Here is a 17,824-nt window from a genome sequence, read left to right on the forward strand (position 1 = left end):
CAGACACGTTCCCTAATCAGAGTTGTCAAATAGTTGTCAACAAAAACATTATTGTAATTGTCATTAATTCTGTCAAACAGTAAATATAATATAAATCAGTCTAATATAAACAAATCATAGGTTACAGCAGAAGGATCCATAACTCATAGTATTCACATATTTCTAATAACTATACAGACCTATGAAACTCCTTCTTCATGTCTCAATGTACAACATGGCCACCACCAACAAAGGAAAGGAAAAAGGGACACGAAAGAAAAAAAACAACAACAACAAATCACACACACACACAAACACAAAACCAGAAAGAGAAACTGAATTTGCGTTCACAGGGAACTCGATGTTGCGTGAGCTTCATGCTGTGGGGAACGCCTCCGCGTGTGAAGTCTGTGTAAAATCAGGCCAAATTATGGCTTGCTGTGATCAGGTGAATTGGCATTTTGCATGTCTCATGACATAAAATGGCGTCATCAGCTTCTTTGTCTTCAGTGAAAACATTGCGAAAACTCTTCACTTTCTCTCTATTTTTCTGCTTTTCTTAGGCAAAATATATACAACCCCAATTCTAAAAAAAAGTTGGGACGCTGTGTAAAATGTAAATAAAAACAGAATGCAATGATTTCCAAATCTCATAAACCCATATGTTACTCACAATAGAACATAGAAAACATATCAAATGTTTAAACTTAGGAAATGTATCATATTAAGGGAAAAAAAGGGAAATTTTGAATTTGATGGCCGCAACACATCTCAAAAAAGTTGGAACGGGGGAACAAAAGGCTGGAAAAGTAAGTGTTACTAAAAATAAACAGCCGGAGGAACATTTTGCAACTAATTAGGTTAATTGTCAACAGGTCAGTAACATGATTGGGTAATGAGCTTTGGCCCAGAGAAGACAGTGGTGTTTCTGGACCATATTAACATATGGCTTCTTCTTTGCATGATAGAGTTTTAACCAGTGTTTGTGGATGGTACGGCGAACTGTGTACACAGAAAATGAGTTCTGGAGGTGGTTCTGAGCCTGTACAGTGATTTCCATGACAGAATCATGCCTGTTTTTAATGCAGGGCCCGAAGATCACAGGCACGCAATATTGATATTCACCCTTGTCCCTTGTGCACAGAGATTTCTCCAGATTCTCTGAATCTTTTGATAATATTATGTACTGTAGATGATAAGATATTCATCGTCCTCGCAATTTTATGCTGCGGAACATTATTCTGAAATTGTTCCACACAGTTTTTTGCAGATTGGTGAATCTCTGCCCATCTTTACTTCTGAAAGACTCTCTGAGATACTCTGTTTATACCCAATCATGTTAGTGACCTGTTGCAAATTAACCTTCAGCTGTTTCATTTTAGTAACTCTTACTTTTCCTGCCTTTTGTTGCCCCGTCCAAACTTTTTTTCAGACATGTTGCGGCCATCGAATTCAAAATAACCTCATTTTTTTCCTTAAAATGGTACATTTCCACAGTTTAAACATTTGGCATGTTTTCTATGTTCTATTGTGAATAACATATGGGTTTATGAGATTTGCAAATCGTTGCATTCTGTTTTTAATTACATAGTGTGTACATAGCCTACAATGTTTTTTTGTTTTTTTTTTCATTCAAATGTTGGTGTTCGCAATAGCTGGACTGCTTTAATATTTGTTTAATTAATTGAGCTGGCTAAGAGAGTGGCCATGGATCACTTCTGGAAATCCCCGGAATTGTGAAAAGGTGCACAGAAGCCAATGGACAAGGCACATCACCTAGAACTGACACTGTCAAGGAAGTGATATCAACTTATCTGATCTTTTTCAGCAAATGTATTCTTCACCTGGGAACATAAAGCAACTACTTTCTGGTGTCAAGCCAACAGGTGGAGGCACCTGAGAACATACCTGTAAGCCTCCATCAGCTTTGTTCAAGTATGTCTCCCTTCAAGTGTGTTTGAATAGATATTGTAGGTCTGCAATAAAATGTTGATAATGGTCAACTTTGCCACATGCAATGGGATGAATGATGCTGGGACCTTTTGCCAGTTAATTATTTGTTCTCTAGGATTTTGCGCAGGCATCAAAGGGCTTCTCCCTTATTGAATTACTATTTGACCGATGACCACATAGACTTCTACTGTCGCTGTAGCCAAAGAAGACTAGGAGCACCATCTATTCCCCTATTGGTCAGTAAACACACGGAAGAAATACAACAATGCAAATGGATTGGTTGCACAGTCTGAAAGCACATGCATGCCCAGCATGCATAAGCCTACAAAAGTGGTTGAAAATAATTTGAAAAATAATCTGTCCCTTAATGACATCACAAAGCTCATCGACTCTCTGATTTGTCCAAACAGAATGATCATACCCAGAAGACACAGAACATAATTCTATAAATATCTGAAGACTATATCTGTTGAGGAGTGATGCAGCAAAAGCATCTGACAAAATCTGTGATGTTATTCCTTATACTATTCCTTTCTCTTAGCCTGGCAAAGAGAGACAATTGCGATATTCTGAAAAACCCAGAATATCCTCAGCTGTCTAAAGATGGAGATGTGATAACTGGAGCTGTCTTTTCGATATATAGTGATAAACACATATGGTCATTGCTTCATACTGAAAAACCTCAAGCTTTAATCTGCATTAGGTTTGTTATAATGAAAAAATTGACATTGTAGTCATTTTTAGGAAATCTTTTAAGTTTCAACTTTATATCAAATATGCCATTTGTATATTTGTGTGATTTTTATGTATATTTGTGGTTTTATCCTCAGAGAAGTACAATTTGCTCAGACCATGACATTTGCAACTGATGAAATCAACAGAAGCAACAGCTTAATCCCAGTTATCTCAATTGGCTACAGAATTAATGACAATTGCTGTTCAAGAGTGTTACGTGTGAAGGCAGCCACAGCTTTGACGAATGGTAAGGGCATATCTGCAGATGATGTCTGCTCTGGCAGTTTGGAAAACTGGTAGTTTTGCTGACAATGTTGTAAATCAATTTGGCAAACAGTGTTCCCTTGTTTGCACACAGAGGGAAATATGTCTCACACTGAAAACAACTGCAACGAACATGAAGATGTGATTCCACATAAAAACTGCAATGAAGATATATCAGAATTGAGATATGCAAAAAAAATCTACAGTGCAGGTTCTGCTGTGGCACATTCTCTACACATCCTGTTGATATGCACAGAAAACCAGAGTTGGGAGAAAGACAAAACAATACAACCATGGCAGGTAGCCCAAGAGAAGTAAAGCAAGCTATGTACATAAATGGCATTGTCATGAAATTAATACTTGTTTTATTTTCCCTATGAATATAGAACCATATAATTTGAAGGTTCCAAATAATACAACAGTCAAAATTAAAATAGATTATTACATTTTATTTTATTATATATTATATTACATGTGGATTCATTGTTACAATTGTGCCTCAAACAACTGATATTTTCTGAATTATATGTTGAAAATTACTTATTGTAACCACAATATATTGTTCACATTAGAAGCCAAGGTCTGTGTGCAGTGAGAGCTGTCCTCCAGGAACCAGAAAAGCTGCACAGAAAGGAAGGCCTGTCTGCTGTTATGACTGTATACCATGTGCAGAGAGAAAGATCAGTAACCAGACAGGTAATTTCAGCATTACCAAGGTTGAAAGACAAGTTATTAATTGGGCATTTTGTATACTCCTTTTATTATTTAGGATACAGTTCCTGAACAATGGCATTAATAAATAAAACCATAAGATACAGTTTGTTTTCCTTCCTAATCAGAACCATGATTATTTTTCAGATTCAAATAACTGCGAGCAGTGTCCAGGAGAATATTGGTCTAATGCTGAGAGAGATAAATGTGTCTTAAAGGTCATAGAGTATCTTTCATTTACAGAGGTTATGGGGATAGTACTAGTATTTTTGTCTTTGTTTGGAGTTGCATTAATTATCTTAGTAGCTATTTTGTTTCTAATAGAAAAGGACCGTCCCATTTGTAAGGCCAACAACTTTGAGCTGAGCTTCCTGCTGCTGTTCTCCCTGACTCTGTGTTTCCTCTGTTCACTAACTTTCATTGGACGACCCTCTCAGTGGTCCTGTATGCTGCGCCACACAGCTTTTGGGATCACCTTTGTCCTCTGTATATCCTGTGTTCTGGGGAAAACAGTGGTTGTACTAATAGCCTTCAGGGCTACACTTCCAGGCAGTAATGCACACCACTCTAAGAAACGAGTTATTCCAATTTTCAAACATAAAAATCATCATTTTAGCTGAAGAATGTTAAACTTGGACGGAAACACACACACACACACACACAATGTCGAATATAATCAAGTAAATGATATGATAATTATGGCATATCATCACAGTTAATGCTAATTAATTACACTTAATGTGGATATGGATAAGAACATATTAAACTTCATTAAAAAATCACAACTGTGTCTTATCTCTGTCCATAGAAAGATATTTTGTATTCAGCAACAGGTGTTTGTATATTAAGAATATAGGACAAGTATCTTATTTGCACGAAGAATCTATGATATATCAATTTTCATCAAAAAAATAAAGGTAAGAGTTATTTTCTCATATTAATAGGCCCCAATACATATGGCTATAAACCAAAAAACAAACAAACAAACAAATAAAAATCTGTCATGACAGAATAAAGAATAATACAAACAAAATATTTAAAAATGCTTGTATGAGTTGAAGCATGGTCAATTCTCGACCAAAACAAACAAACAAACAAACAAACAAACAAACAACAATAACAGCAAAAAACATCTGTTATGGCTTCCTTCTGACCAGCAGAGGACACTGAAGACTGGCTAAGAACAAAAGCTCCTGCTCTCTCTCTATCTCTCTCTATATATAAACACATCATGAGTACCTTACTTGCAGATAATAAATATTATAGCATAACGAGTTTCATGTATTATACATTTAATATTGAAAATCACTATTTTGCACTATTAACTATAGAAATAAAAAGAAACAGAGGCAACAGAGGTTGTTCTTTGGGTAAGGACTTTGTGTATGGGGTACTGATGACTTTAGGTAAGGCAGTACAGATAGATACCTGTTAGGGGGTTGCTAAAACAACTCACTTTTATTTAGACCTCTTTAGGTATATGTAAATAAACTTATACTGTTCTTATAAATATTGTCCATCATAATTAGACATACTGCCTGTGGGTAAACAAGAACTGTCAAACTTCTCAAAACCTTGAAGGATGAAAGAGCATTAGAATTTTGAGAGATTAACCAAAACCTCAGTCAAAAAACTATTAATAATAATAAAAATAAAATAATAATATTAATAGGTTTTATTGGATTACAGTCACTTTTTAAATACTTTAGCAATAGCTGAAGGACATATGGTGTATTAAAGGTGAAGTTGCATCTTGTAATTCCTGCCTACACCCAGTAAAAGCCATCTCAAAAATACCCCCTCAACTTGAAATTTCAACTCGTCAACTTGGGGCAGTCTTCTGAACTAATTCCTTACGAGTTAATGGAGTCATGTCAAATCAACATGGCCTTGCACTGAGTGAACAATGTAAAGTACCCTTCCTTTACTTTTACTGTAGTTTAAGTAGTTATAGCAATATTGAGTTTAGATCAGTTAATATACAGACACAGTACTTAAATCTTTAAGTTAAATCTATAACATTGAGCTTAATGATCACTATTTTGAAAAGGTAATCATCAAAAATAGAGTTATCGCTAACAATAACTGGCTAGGTTGTTGCTAATGCTACTTGCTCTTGTCCACTGACTAGCTCGTTGCTAAGCAACTCTCTATTGTCTCCCGGATAAGCAGCAGGGCTTCCAGTTAACAATGCGTGTACCCAGCATGTAACAATTCCACATGATAATAGATGTTATCAGAAACAAGAGTCCATCATGGTTTGATGGTAATAACATTGATAGAGCTCACCAGAGTTTGAAGTCAATGAAGGTGTGGCTTACAGAAAGTCCAAGTTCATGTGCCCTTTGTATTCCTTTGCAGCTTTAGTTTACGCAGTATGCTTCACATTTATGGCTTAGCATTGCAAATCAAACACATTCTTCACTTAGTGCTTTAGAACATCCAATTGCAGGTAAAAGTTGATAATGGCAATTAACTTTATTAATTAAGTGTCTGTAACAGACTGTGGTGTATATTTGAAGTAAGTCTCTTAGGCCATGTACATGTTCTTCATTCAGCTTTACAGTTTTGATATCAAAATTAAGTTTGCTTGGTCATACAAAAAGAGTTTCTCAAGTGACCTAACAGACATTCCGTGAATTGGAGTTCAATGCCGATTCTTAGTTGTCAAAGAACTGAACACTAAAGAGTGGTAAAATGAGGTGAGTTTGTCAGTGGAATTGTCCATCACTATGGTCGTACACCTACCTCGCATTTACTGTACACAGTCAACAATGCTGTTGTCAATCAGTGCTCTTCAGTGTCCTCTGCTGGTCAGAAGGAAGCCATAACAGATATCAATCAAGCTGGATATGAATGGATTTATGCATAAATCGATAGTATGAGTATTTACACAAAAAATGTTGTATATAATTTTTTTTTTTTTAAAGTTTGTATCCTACTTGTGCTCCTGAGTGTGTGCATAAGAAAACTGATTAATATGAACCTTGACTTGATCAACTTATAATTTGCATTTATTACTGCAATTTTATATATGCAATATACTGTACTGTGAGTTTAAATTGGTTAAAGTTTATGGCATTTAGTAGATGCCCTTATCCAGAATACATCCTACACAAACCCATAAATTATGACAAATAACTCTTGACAAAAGAAATTTAGACAAAAAAAAATTATGCCAAATAAACGGAGGATGGACCAGTCTGTCTATGAATAGCTGTCACGTCAAGAAAGGTGGCGTTGGATGCAAATACAGATAAGGGCTTTATTATACTACAAACAGACAGAAAAGTCCAAATCATGAAACATAGACATGGTCATACACAGGCAAAGGTCAGGTAATTGGCAAAAGAACAACATCAAAACTATGACACATGAAACGAGGAACAAAGGCTTGGTATTCAGAAAACTCACGTAATACTTTGATGAACAAAGAGACACGAGAGGTTTAAATACTAAACATAATCAGGGGTGAAACATGAAACAGCTGAGACTAATGACACATACGGGAAACAACCAATGACAATAGAGGGGCGGAGACATCACAGAAATCACAACAAAACACATGTGTCAGAAGTAAACAAAGTCAGTGTCACTGACAAATCCGGAAGCGCATGCTAACACTGTGAACTCATGCTTCGGGTTTCAGAGCACGTGCTCCAGCTGATGGAAGATTTAGTGCTTGCTTATTATTACTATTATTAATATTATAGTGTATTATTAAATATTTGTGTTGGCAAAGTAGTGAGTCAAAAATAATTTCCACTTCTGTTTTTCAGGCTTTACCATGATCATTTATTTCAAGTAAAAAATGGTCTGTGTTACACATTTTACTCTGTTCCCTGAGAAGGGTATGTGATGTTGCTTGAACTTCATGCTGTGAGAAGTATCTGAAGACCGGTATCTGAAGTCTGTGTAAAATCATGGCTATTTATAGGCCTGCCGTGGTCAGGTGATGTGGCATTCGCGCGTCACGTGACTATAAAACAGTGCCTGCAAACCATGTCATCAGCCTCTATTATCTGAAACAAAGATACAATTCACAGGCATGCCCCAGTATGACAAAGCTATGCAACATCCCGTTCCCTTCTCAGGGAACAGGGTTACATGCGTAACCCCGACGTTCCCTTTCGAAGGGAACTTCGATGTTGCATTTAGCATAATAGTATGGGAACGGGAATACCCACTCCGTCATACCAAGGGTATGGCCTGTTCAAAAAGACCCATGCCCGAGGGTCACTGCAAGACACTTGGGCCCGGGGTGGAATGAATATCCAGGCTGTAATAATGAATGAATGTGTGTGGCGTAGACCATTCTGCAGCATAAAAGATACCCCTTTGGACAAAGCCTTCGAGGAGGTGACCGCCCTAGTGGAATGAGCTCTTATGCCCAGAGTCGTGGCGAGACCGCGCGCCTCATAAGCCATAGAGATTGCTTCCACTATCCAATTAGAGATGCGCTGCTTTGACACAGCATCACCTTTACTGTCGCTGCCAAAGCAGATCAGCAGCTGCTCCGACTTACGCCACAGGCCGGAGCGGTGATCGTAAGTACAGAGAGCCCTTACTGGTCACAGCAGGTGCATCCTCTCTTGTTCTGGTGTGAGGAACGGAGGAGGGCAGAAAGCCTGCAACACAACAGGGTGGGCAGCCGATGTAGGCACTTTAGGAATATAATCCGGCCTAGGATTCAGGAAGGCCTTGGCTAATCCAAGGGCAAAGTCAAAGCAGGAAGGGGCAACAAAGATTGCTTGTAGATCTCCCACTCACTTGAGAGATGTCAGGGCCAGGATAAGTGCTACCTTTTAGAGTCAGAAGCTTCTCAGCGGCTGACTCTAAGGGCTCAAATGGGGCCCCTGACAGACCTTCCAAGACCACAGAAAGGTCCCAGGAAGGTATGTACAGCCTGCAGATGGGCCTCAGCCGTCTGACACCACGCATGAACCTCGAAGTTAGAGGATGTTGCCCCACAGAGGCTCCATCAACAGGGGCGTGGCTGGCCGAAACTGCGGCCACGTAAACCCTGATTGTAGAAGGAGCCAACCCTGCTGAGAAACGTTCTTGTAAGAACTCCAGGACTGTAACTAGCTAGACTGTTGCGCAGTTCACTGGGTCTAGCTAACGTTCCTCACACCACAAGACAAAAAGCCGCCACAACTCTGGACTTCAGTTCCCATCAGCCACTGCACTACACTACATGTCACATGACCACCCGCACCTTATTCACATTTGTCAATGAGCACACTTGTGTATATATAGCCATTGTCTGCACTGTCTTTCGTTTGTATTAGACTTCTGTCTTCCATGTTCCCGTGTTTTTATTCCATGCCACAGTGTTTTACCTAGTTGTCGTTGTGTCTTTGTTTCAGTTGTTTGTTTGTTTAAATAAAACCTGTTAGAAAATCTGCGATTGCTTCCGAACCCCTACCTTGAAATGTGACAGAACGAAAGACCTACAATCGGAAGCAGCAGATCGCCAGGAATGACCTGGGCTTCAACTTACCTCCTATGTTCACAGAGGACTATGCCACGCCACGCCAACAGGAGGAGGAGTCCGGGTACAAGTGGGAGTCTGTGGTCGGGGCTAGTACCATCTCCCACCCTCCCTCCCCCGGAATGGATCTAGCTCAGCAAACAGAGTTGGCGGATAACGAAGGTCAGCCTCCCTGCTCGTTGGAGGATGCCGCTCAGCTTTTCGGGCCAGCTGAGGACGTCGCTCTGCTTTCCTGCTCCATCAAGGACGTCTCTCCGCTTTCCTGCACCGCTGAGTATGGCGCTCTGTTTGCCTGCTCCGCTGAGGAGGTCACTCCGCTTACCTGCTCCGCCCAGGACATCACTCCGCTTACCTGCTCCGCCGAGGACGTCGCTCTGCTTTCCAGCACTGCTGAGTACGTCACTCCGTTTCCCTGTTCCGCCGGGGAAGTTGCTCTGCTTTCCTGCTCCGCTGAGGACGGTGCTATGCTTTCCTGCTCCGCCGAGGGCGTTGCTATGCTTCCCTGCTCCGCCGAGGACATCGCTCTGCTTTCCGTTTCCGTAAAGACCGCCGCACGGTCTCCTGGTTCAGCTGGGGACATTTTGCCCAGGGGGCCGGGGCCGCCGATGGAGATGGATGTTTCATGGCACTCCGGGAGGAGAGCCCTTGTTGGGGGGGTTGTGTCAAGGTTTCCCCTTTAAGCAGCGCGCTGGAGAGCATGTGGGCGCGCATGCACGAGCAAGGTGCGCGAGCACCTGCTTTTCGTATGTTGACAATCGTGACATTGTGTACATTGGATATGTGCTTTTGTTATGTTTCTGTTATGTCTCCCCCCTGTTCTGTCATTGGCTGTTATTTCACGTGTGTCTAGATTGGGGTCAGCTGTCAGCAATTGACGCTGCCTCCCAGCACACGGCGCGGAATATTAGATTGGAATAGATAAGTTACTTACGTATTATTAGATTAGTTTAGATTCCATACGATAGTTAATCACAGTCACAGTCATAGTCTTAGTTATTATCCTTGTTATGTTCCATGTTTAGATTAGTGCATTTAGTCCATGCTGGTTTCTCCGCTCCCAGTTCCTCGTTATAGTTTATGTTTCATATTTTGAATATCGACCCTGTATTTCGTGACCGCGACCTTGATTCCTGCTTTGCCCTGTGTATGCCTGTTTGCCGATCGCCTGACCTTTGCATGTTTGTGGATTACGTTTCTGATCACGATTTGGATTTACCTGCCTGTGTCTCACATCAAATAAACTGTTAAACTGCATTTGCATCCGTCCTATCTTTGTTACGTCTTGAGACGTGACAGATTGCTAAAAATAACCTAAACTTCAACTATGCTCCTAAAATTTTGATTTTCTCTTAGTTTTTTGTAATTAGGAGCACAACTGCTACTTTAAAAAAATTGTAAGTGTAGCATCTACCCTAATGTGTAGGTAATATCTGTAAAGCTAAAACTATACTTTTCATTTTCAGCAACAAGACCAGAGACACAGCTGCAACAGCATGGTAACAGTGATGATGGGACAGTTCAGGCTTTTGAAGAATAAGGCTTTGTTTTTTTTTGTTTTTTTTCAATACTTTGGTTACATTCATTTATATGCTTAATTATTTATCAATTGATGATATTTATGAAGTTCATTTTTTGTTCTGAATTTATTTTTTATTACATTTATTTATTTAGCTTAATGTATTATCTCAGTACATTTAGAAAAAAAATGACAAAATGCTGATGAATAAATGGGATAAATGTGTTGCTGATTGCGGTTAATTGTGGCACAGGTGTGTCTTATGAGTACATTTTGAGATGATGGGTTGATTAGAAATTCCACAACAAATACCATTATAATTGCATTGTTTTAATTTCTTCCATCAAAACCAATACTATTTCCCTTAAAAACATTTGAATGGCAGGGAATGATAGTCAGTTCTATATGGGTTTCAAAGTAAACAAATTCGCTTGCTGTCCTTAAAGGAATGGCTCGAGAATCGCATATCCACCCCTGACCAAAGGAGTGAGATATGTTAGAAATAAAGGAGTTGAGGCTGACGAATTGTCATGGGAGACAGGTAGACAGCCACAGCATATATTATTGAGTTGTGCTTGAAAGTATTAAATGATCAGACTCCTGGCCATGGTCGTTGTGATCTACTCGCTATGATACAGCAATTTACTATAAGCTATAACATCACAATGACGAATATGGGGTATCACAAGGTTATGTGGCTGGAACATTATTTTGTACATCGCTGTGATTAATATGGTCCGGTCATGTCATGTCTTCACAACGTAACTGTGTTAGCTGGGGTGGTACTCATGCTGCACTTCAGATGATCAGATGAAAACACCTGACTCTAATTTCACCTTCAAATGAACTGATAATCCTAGAAGTTCACATAATTTTGCCACTCACTATATACACACACACACACACACACACACACATACATAAATGCACATACAGGCCCAACAGACACACGCCAACAATAACGGCTGTAAATAATTTGTGTGTTCTTTCTTGAATGAAGTGAACCTGAAATAACTGTGTTGCAGGTAGCATCCTGCCCCATGATGACATCACAAAACTCACCACCTCTCTGATTTGTCCAAACTGAATGGTCCTACCCAGAACACCCAGAGCATGTCTACAAATATATGAAGACAATATCTGTTCAGGACCAATCCAGCAAAAGTGCTAGACAAAATTTGTGATGTTGTTCCTTGTACTACTCGTTTCTCTTAGATTGGCAAAGGGAGAAAATTGCCATATTCTGGACAACCCAGAATATCCTCTGTTATCTAAAGATGGAGATGTGATAATTGGAGCCATCTTTTCAATACATCGTGGTACACAGATGCAGTCAATCGCATATACTGAAAAACCTCAACCTTTAATCTGCACTAGGTTTGTTGTCGTGGAAACTTTGATACTGTAGCCATTTTGGGGACTCTGTAATTTTCATTTTATATCAAATAATCTGAAATATTTTTTTATGTATATTTGTAGCAGTGATCTCAGTGAATTCCGCCTTGCTCAGACCATGATTTTTACAATTGATGAAATCAACAGAAGCAACAGCTTGCTGCCAAATATCTCAATTGGTTACAAAATTTATGACAATTGTCTCTCAAGATTGTTATCTATGAAGGCAGCCATGGCTTTGATGAATGGTATGGACATAACAGTGGACTATGCATGCTCTGGACAAGCAGTAGTACAAGCCATCATAGGGGAGTCAGAGTCTACTCCTACTATAGCACTTACAAAAACTACAGGACCTTTTATGATCCCAGTGGTAAGGATAAATGATTTTAATAATTATTTAATAACAATTTAATTAATAGTTATACAACACACTTGAAATATGCACGAGATGATTATCTTATATATATATATATATATATATATATATATATATATATATATATATATATATATATATATATATATATACACACACACACTATTTACTATTTACAAATCATCAATCCGCTGACATGAGTCTCTTTGCCTCAAAAGCTAAGCGAAACTCAAGTTTACTTTGAGACACAGTTCTAAGTAAATTAAAGTAATTATGGTTAATATTTCATAAAATGTGCATGTTTATCTTAGATATCTATTTGTTTTTGAGCAATGTATGTTATACTTATGGGAGGCACCATGGTGCAGTGGGCACCATTGGCACATCACAGCCCCACATCACAATCCTGGTTTCAGTCATGTCCTTGGGTTACTGTCTGTGTTTTGCATGTTCTCTGCGTGTTTGCGTGGGTTTCATCTGGGTTTTCTGGTTTCCATCAACTGTCCATGAACATGCAGATGAGCAGACTACCTACATTAAATTATCCCTATGTGAAAGAGTGCATGAACAAATCACGTGTTCACCTTATGCCCAGTGTTTCCAGGATTAGCTCTGTGTCAACTGCTAATCTGACCAGGATAGAGCAGTAAAGTTGAATGAATGATGCTTGTTCTTAATATCAAAACCATTTACATGAGTATACTTTTGAATTTATAGTGTACATAATCCATCATCTTTGTATTCAGAGATTATAATTATCTTTTGTGTAGTTGTTATTTTCCCTGTTAAACAGGCTCCTGTCTCTTCATAGGATAAAGTAAACACCTAAAAATCTTTGGTGTAAAATGCACCCAAACAGGCTTTAGTTATTTTTTTCTTTCTTTCTTTCTTCAGATAAGTCATACTGCCACATGTGAATGTTTGAGCAACAAAAAAGAGTACCCATCCTTCTTCAGGACCATAGCAAGTGACTTCTACCAGAGTAGAGCATTGGCATATTTGGTCAAGCACTTTGGCTGGTCTTGGGTTGGAGCTCTGTACAGTGATAATGACTATGGCAACAATGGAATGGCCATTTTTCTAAATGCAGCCAAAGAGGAGGGAATATGTGTTGAGTACTCTGAGAAGTTTGACCGGTCAGATCCTGCCAAAATCATGAAAGTGGCTGACATTATTAAGACAGGCACAGCCAAAGTAATCATTGTATTTCTGGCCTACTTTGATATGAATATTCTAATAGAGCAACTTATTCGAAGGAATGTCACTGGCTACCAGATGATTGGTGTTGAGGCATGGATTTCTGCTGTCGATCTAGTAACACCAGCAAGTTACAACATATTGGCTGGAGCCATTGGTTTTGATGTGGGAAAATTGAACATTGATAACTTTGCTGACTATGCTGTCAATGAGTTTTGGCAAACAGTTTTCCCTTGCTTGCACTCAAAGGGAAATATTTCTCAAACTGAAAACAACTGCAGAAAATATGAAGATATGATTCACTTTAAAAACTACAGTGAAGATATATCTGAACTGAGGTATGCAAATAACCTGTACAATGCAGTTTATGCTGTGGCACATTCTCTACACAGCCTGTTGAGATGCACAGAAAACCAGAGTTGTGAGAAATACAAAACAATACAACCATGGCAGGTAACACAAAGAAGAGAAGCAAAGCAGGCTATGTCCATGACTGACATTGTAATGAAATAAATACTACTTTTCTTTTCAATTTAAAGGTTGTTAAATCTCTAAAAAAGGTTAATTTTACCACCAAATTAGGAGATCAGGTGTGGTTTGACAGCACTGGGGCAACAGCTGCAAAGTTTGAAGTGGTGAATTGGCAACGGGGTTTCAATGGAGAAGTGCAGTTTAAGGTTGTGGGCTATTATGATGCCTCACTGCCAAATGGACAACAATTTGTCCTAAATGCTGAAGATATAGTGTGGGCTGGAGAAAAACGAGAGGTACATGCATTGCTTGCTAATGAAAATTTTAAATGAAATATTATAAAAACTGTCATAAATAATAATAATAATTATAAAACATAAAACATTCCCAATGAATATACATGACACATTTTACACCAACATACTGCCTCAAAATAAAAAGTACAAAGCTGAAAAGCTTCTTAAATTTTATTAGTAAACAAACAATTATATCTTATAATTCAAAGGTTGTAGCCATAATATTTTGTTCATATTAGAAGCCCAGGTCTGTGTGCAGTGAGACCTGTCCTCCAGGAACCAGGAAAGCTGCACAGAAAGGAAGGCCTGTCTGCTGTTATGACTGTATACCATGTGCAGAGGGAGAGATCAGTAACCAGACAGGTAATTTCAGCATTACAAAGTTTCAAAGACAAGTTGTTAATTGTACATTGTGTATCCTCTTTTTATTATTTAGGATACGGTTCCTGAAAAATGGTATTAATAAATAAAACCATGAGATAAAGTATATTTTTCCTTCCTAATATTAATAATGATGATTATTTTGCAGATTCAAATAACTGTGAGCAGTGTCCAGGGGAATACTGGTCTAATGCTGAGAGAGATAAATGTATCTTAAAGGTCATAGAGTTTCTTTCATTTACAGAAGTTATGGGGATAGTACTGGTAGCATTTTCTTTAGTTGGAGCGGCATTAACTGTGTTAGTCGCTATTTTATTTCTAACAGCAAAGGACACTCCCATTGTTAAGGCCAACAACTCTGAGCTGAGCTTCCTGTTGCTGTTCTCCCTGACTCTATGTTTCCTCTGTTCACTTACATTCATTGGACAGCCCTCTCACTGGTCCTGTATGTTGCGCCACACAGTGTTTGGGATCACCTTTGTCCTCTGTATCTCCTGTGTACTGGGGAAAACAGTAGTAGTGTTAATGGCATTCAAGGCTACACTTCCAAGCAGTAATGTCATGAAATGGTTTGGGCCTCTACAGCAGAGACTCAGTGTTCTTGCTTTCACTCTCATACAGGTCCTTATTTGTGTGCTTTGGTTAACAGTTTCTCCTCCTTTCCCCTACAAGAACATGAACTACTACAAGGAAAAGATCATATTAGAATGTAACTTGGGCTCATCTATAGGTTTCTGGGCTGTGCTGGGTTATATTGGAGTTCTTGCTTTCTTGTGCTTTCTTTTAGCTTTCCTAGCTAGAAAGCTGCCAGATAATTTTAATGAAGCTAAATTCATCACATTCAGCATACTCATATTCTGTGCTGTGTGGATAACCTTTATTCCAGCTTATGTCAGCTCTCCTGGAAAATTTACTGTAGCTGTGGAGATATTTGCTATTTTGGCCTCCAGTTTTGCTCTACTGTTCTGCATATTTACACCTAAATGTTATATTATTCTGTTTAAACCAGAACTAAATACAAAGAAAAATATGATGGGTAAAATGGCTTCTAAGTCACTTTAAAAAAAAAAAAAAAACAGGTTATTCAAATCTGTAACATATACACAGGGTTTGGAGGCTTAAGTCAAGAGAAAAGCAGTATGATCTAAAATACTTTTATTTAGAGCTTATTTTAGAGCTTGTTGTTCAATTGTTCAATGTTTGGATTTGTTTTAAGAAAATAAATAAATAAAATATCACTGTCCCTGATGCGGGTAACATTACATCACAAAAGTTAGGGTGATCATATTCTGGTTTTCCAAAAAGACGACACCTTTTTTTTTTTTTTTTTTTTTCCCCATGTTTCAATACTGTTCAAAACTGTGTTACTTTGAATGCAGATTTTATTACACTGAAAAAAGACATGATATTAGCACTATTAGCATCACATAAAAATACATAAATTCTTACATTCTTTTGAATGTCCATGGAATAAAATAAAATATTAGATGGCATGATTGTACCTTCTGCCATCATTTACACATTTGAATGACCATGTAATACAAAGCAATGTGATAACATGAAATTAAAAATGACCTTATATGGCCATGGCCATTGTTTCAACTCAGGAAAACTGTCATTTGCTGCTATTGTAAAGTAACTGTTTGATCATGTACACAACAGCACTTCACCTTCCCACATTCACTGAGAGTAGGCTAATGGTTGAGAGACAGAATTTGGCCAATAGTTGCTGCAAGCCTTTTATAATCGACCAATTGGTGTGCAAGGAGGCTTGAATTACAGAGAGGAGTTAAAGCAATACAGTCATGGGCACACATGCTGCCATATTAGGCCATAAGCACATCATAATGAAACTAAAGCCGAATCCCACATTTTCTCAACTTTAGAAATACTGGCCGGACCAAATGTACCTGTAATCTGATTATTTTGTTATTTGACGTAACTGTAACGGATTACAGTTACCAGTTTTTGTATCCTAATTATGTAACACCATTACATGTATAACGTTACTCTCCAAGCCTGTTTATACATCATTTTAAGTGAACAATGTTGAACTTGGACATACGTATAATGTCAAATATAATGAACTACATAATATTTAGAAAACTTACATCTAATTAAATATTAAATCGATATGCATGAGAACTGATTAAACTAATCCTAAAAAAAATAAGAACAGAATAGTGTCTTATGAAATTAAAGAAAGATATTTTGTATTCAGTAATATGCATGTTTGTAATCAGGAATATATGACAATTATCTTATTGGCATTTAGAATTCATGATATGTTAATTTTCATGAAGATGGGTGTAAGCATAAACCAACCAAGCAATAAGACCACTTGCTCATGCACCAGGCAAAATGTCCCCCACAATTTACACAATATGCTTATATGGAAAAACTCCATGAGTACCTTACATGCACATAATCAATATTATATCACAACGTTTGAAACTTGCAGTACATTTAATGTTGAAAATCAGTATTGTGCACTGTTGACAGTGTAAAAAATATTAACAAAAAAAACAAAACAAAAACAAAACAAGGGCAACAGTCCTTTAGAATTAACTTGTTTGAATTTTATTTCTGCATAAATTTGAATAAATATAAAAATATTTTTATTTTTATAAAATAAAATTTTTAAATATAAATCTAAAATTGGCTGCATACTCCCATCTTTTTTGCAGACCAGGAAATAACGTTTGTAAAAACCTCCCTCCCTCAGCAAACAGGGTACATATTCTATGTCTCCTTTGTCCAAGAGGGATCCTACTTCCTGCACTAATGTTGGGCTCTGCTCTGTGCTGACTATTGTGGTGAGAACACCTCTGAACCAGAGGGGTCGAGCTCTGAACTGGACCCGGTGATCCTTTTCTACGGTAGACAGAACCCATGGAGACACATTTTCAGTAGTTTCCATGCTGCCAGATGGTCTTTCAGTGACGTTAATGTTTCCACATTCTATTGAAGGGAAAGCATCAGATTTTCGTTGCCTTGTGACAGCTCGCAGACCAGAGAACATTGAAAACATGGGACAGTCTTGGCTAAGCGTG

At 38.1% G+C, this 17,824-nt stretch overlaps 1 protein-coding gene across 1 annotated transcript; it reads left to right on the forward strand.

The window, feature by feature from the left end:
- Window positions 1–12,165: 12,165 nt before the first annotated feature.
- On the forward strand, window positions 12,166–16,853 carry LOC128607035 (extracellular calcium-sensing receptor-like). Its single transcript, XM_053623654.1, has 5 exons — window positions 12,166–12,420; window positions 13,321–14,076; window positions 14,163–14,390; window positions 14,630–14,753; window positions 14,920–16,853. Exons 1-5 carry the CDS (start codon window positions 12,166–12,168, stop codon window positions 15,831–15,833), a joined length of 2,277 nt encoding a protein of 758 aa, XP_053479629.1. The 3' UTR covers window positions 15,834–16,853.
- The last annotated feature ends 971 nt before the right edge of the window (window positions 16,854–17,824 follow it).

This window comes from Ictalurus furcatus, chromosome 4, assembly GCF_023375685.1.
Source record: "Ictalurus furcatus strain D&B chromosome 4, Billie_1.0, whole genome shotgun sequence".
Classification (NCBI taxonomy): domain Eukaryota; kingdom Metazoa; phylum Chordata; class Actinopteri; order Siluriformes; family Ictaluridae; genus Ictalurus; species Ictalurus furcatus.

What these genes read in the sequence shown, in the direction of transcription:
- LOC128607035 (XM_053623654.1), top strand. Translation starts at nt 12,166, where the DNA reads ATGATTTTTACAATTGATGAAATCAACAGAAGCAACAGCTTGCTGCCA. An exon ending in AAACAATACAACCATGGCAG is followed by an intron (nt 14,077 to 14,162) that starts GTAACACAAAGA and finishes TTCAATTTAAAG; the next exon opens with GTTGTTAAATCTCTAAAAAA. An exon ending in GGGCTGGAGAAAAACGAGAG is followed by an intron (nt 14,391 to 14,629) that starts GTACATGCATTG and finishes TGTTCATATTAG; the next exon opens with AAGCCCAGGTCTGTGTGCAG.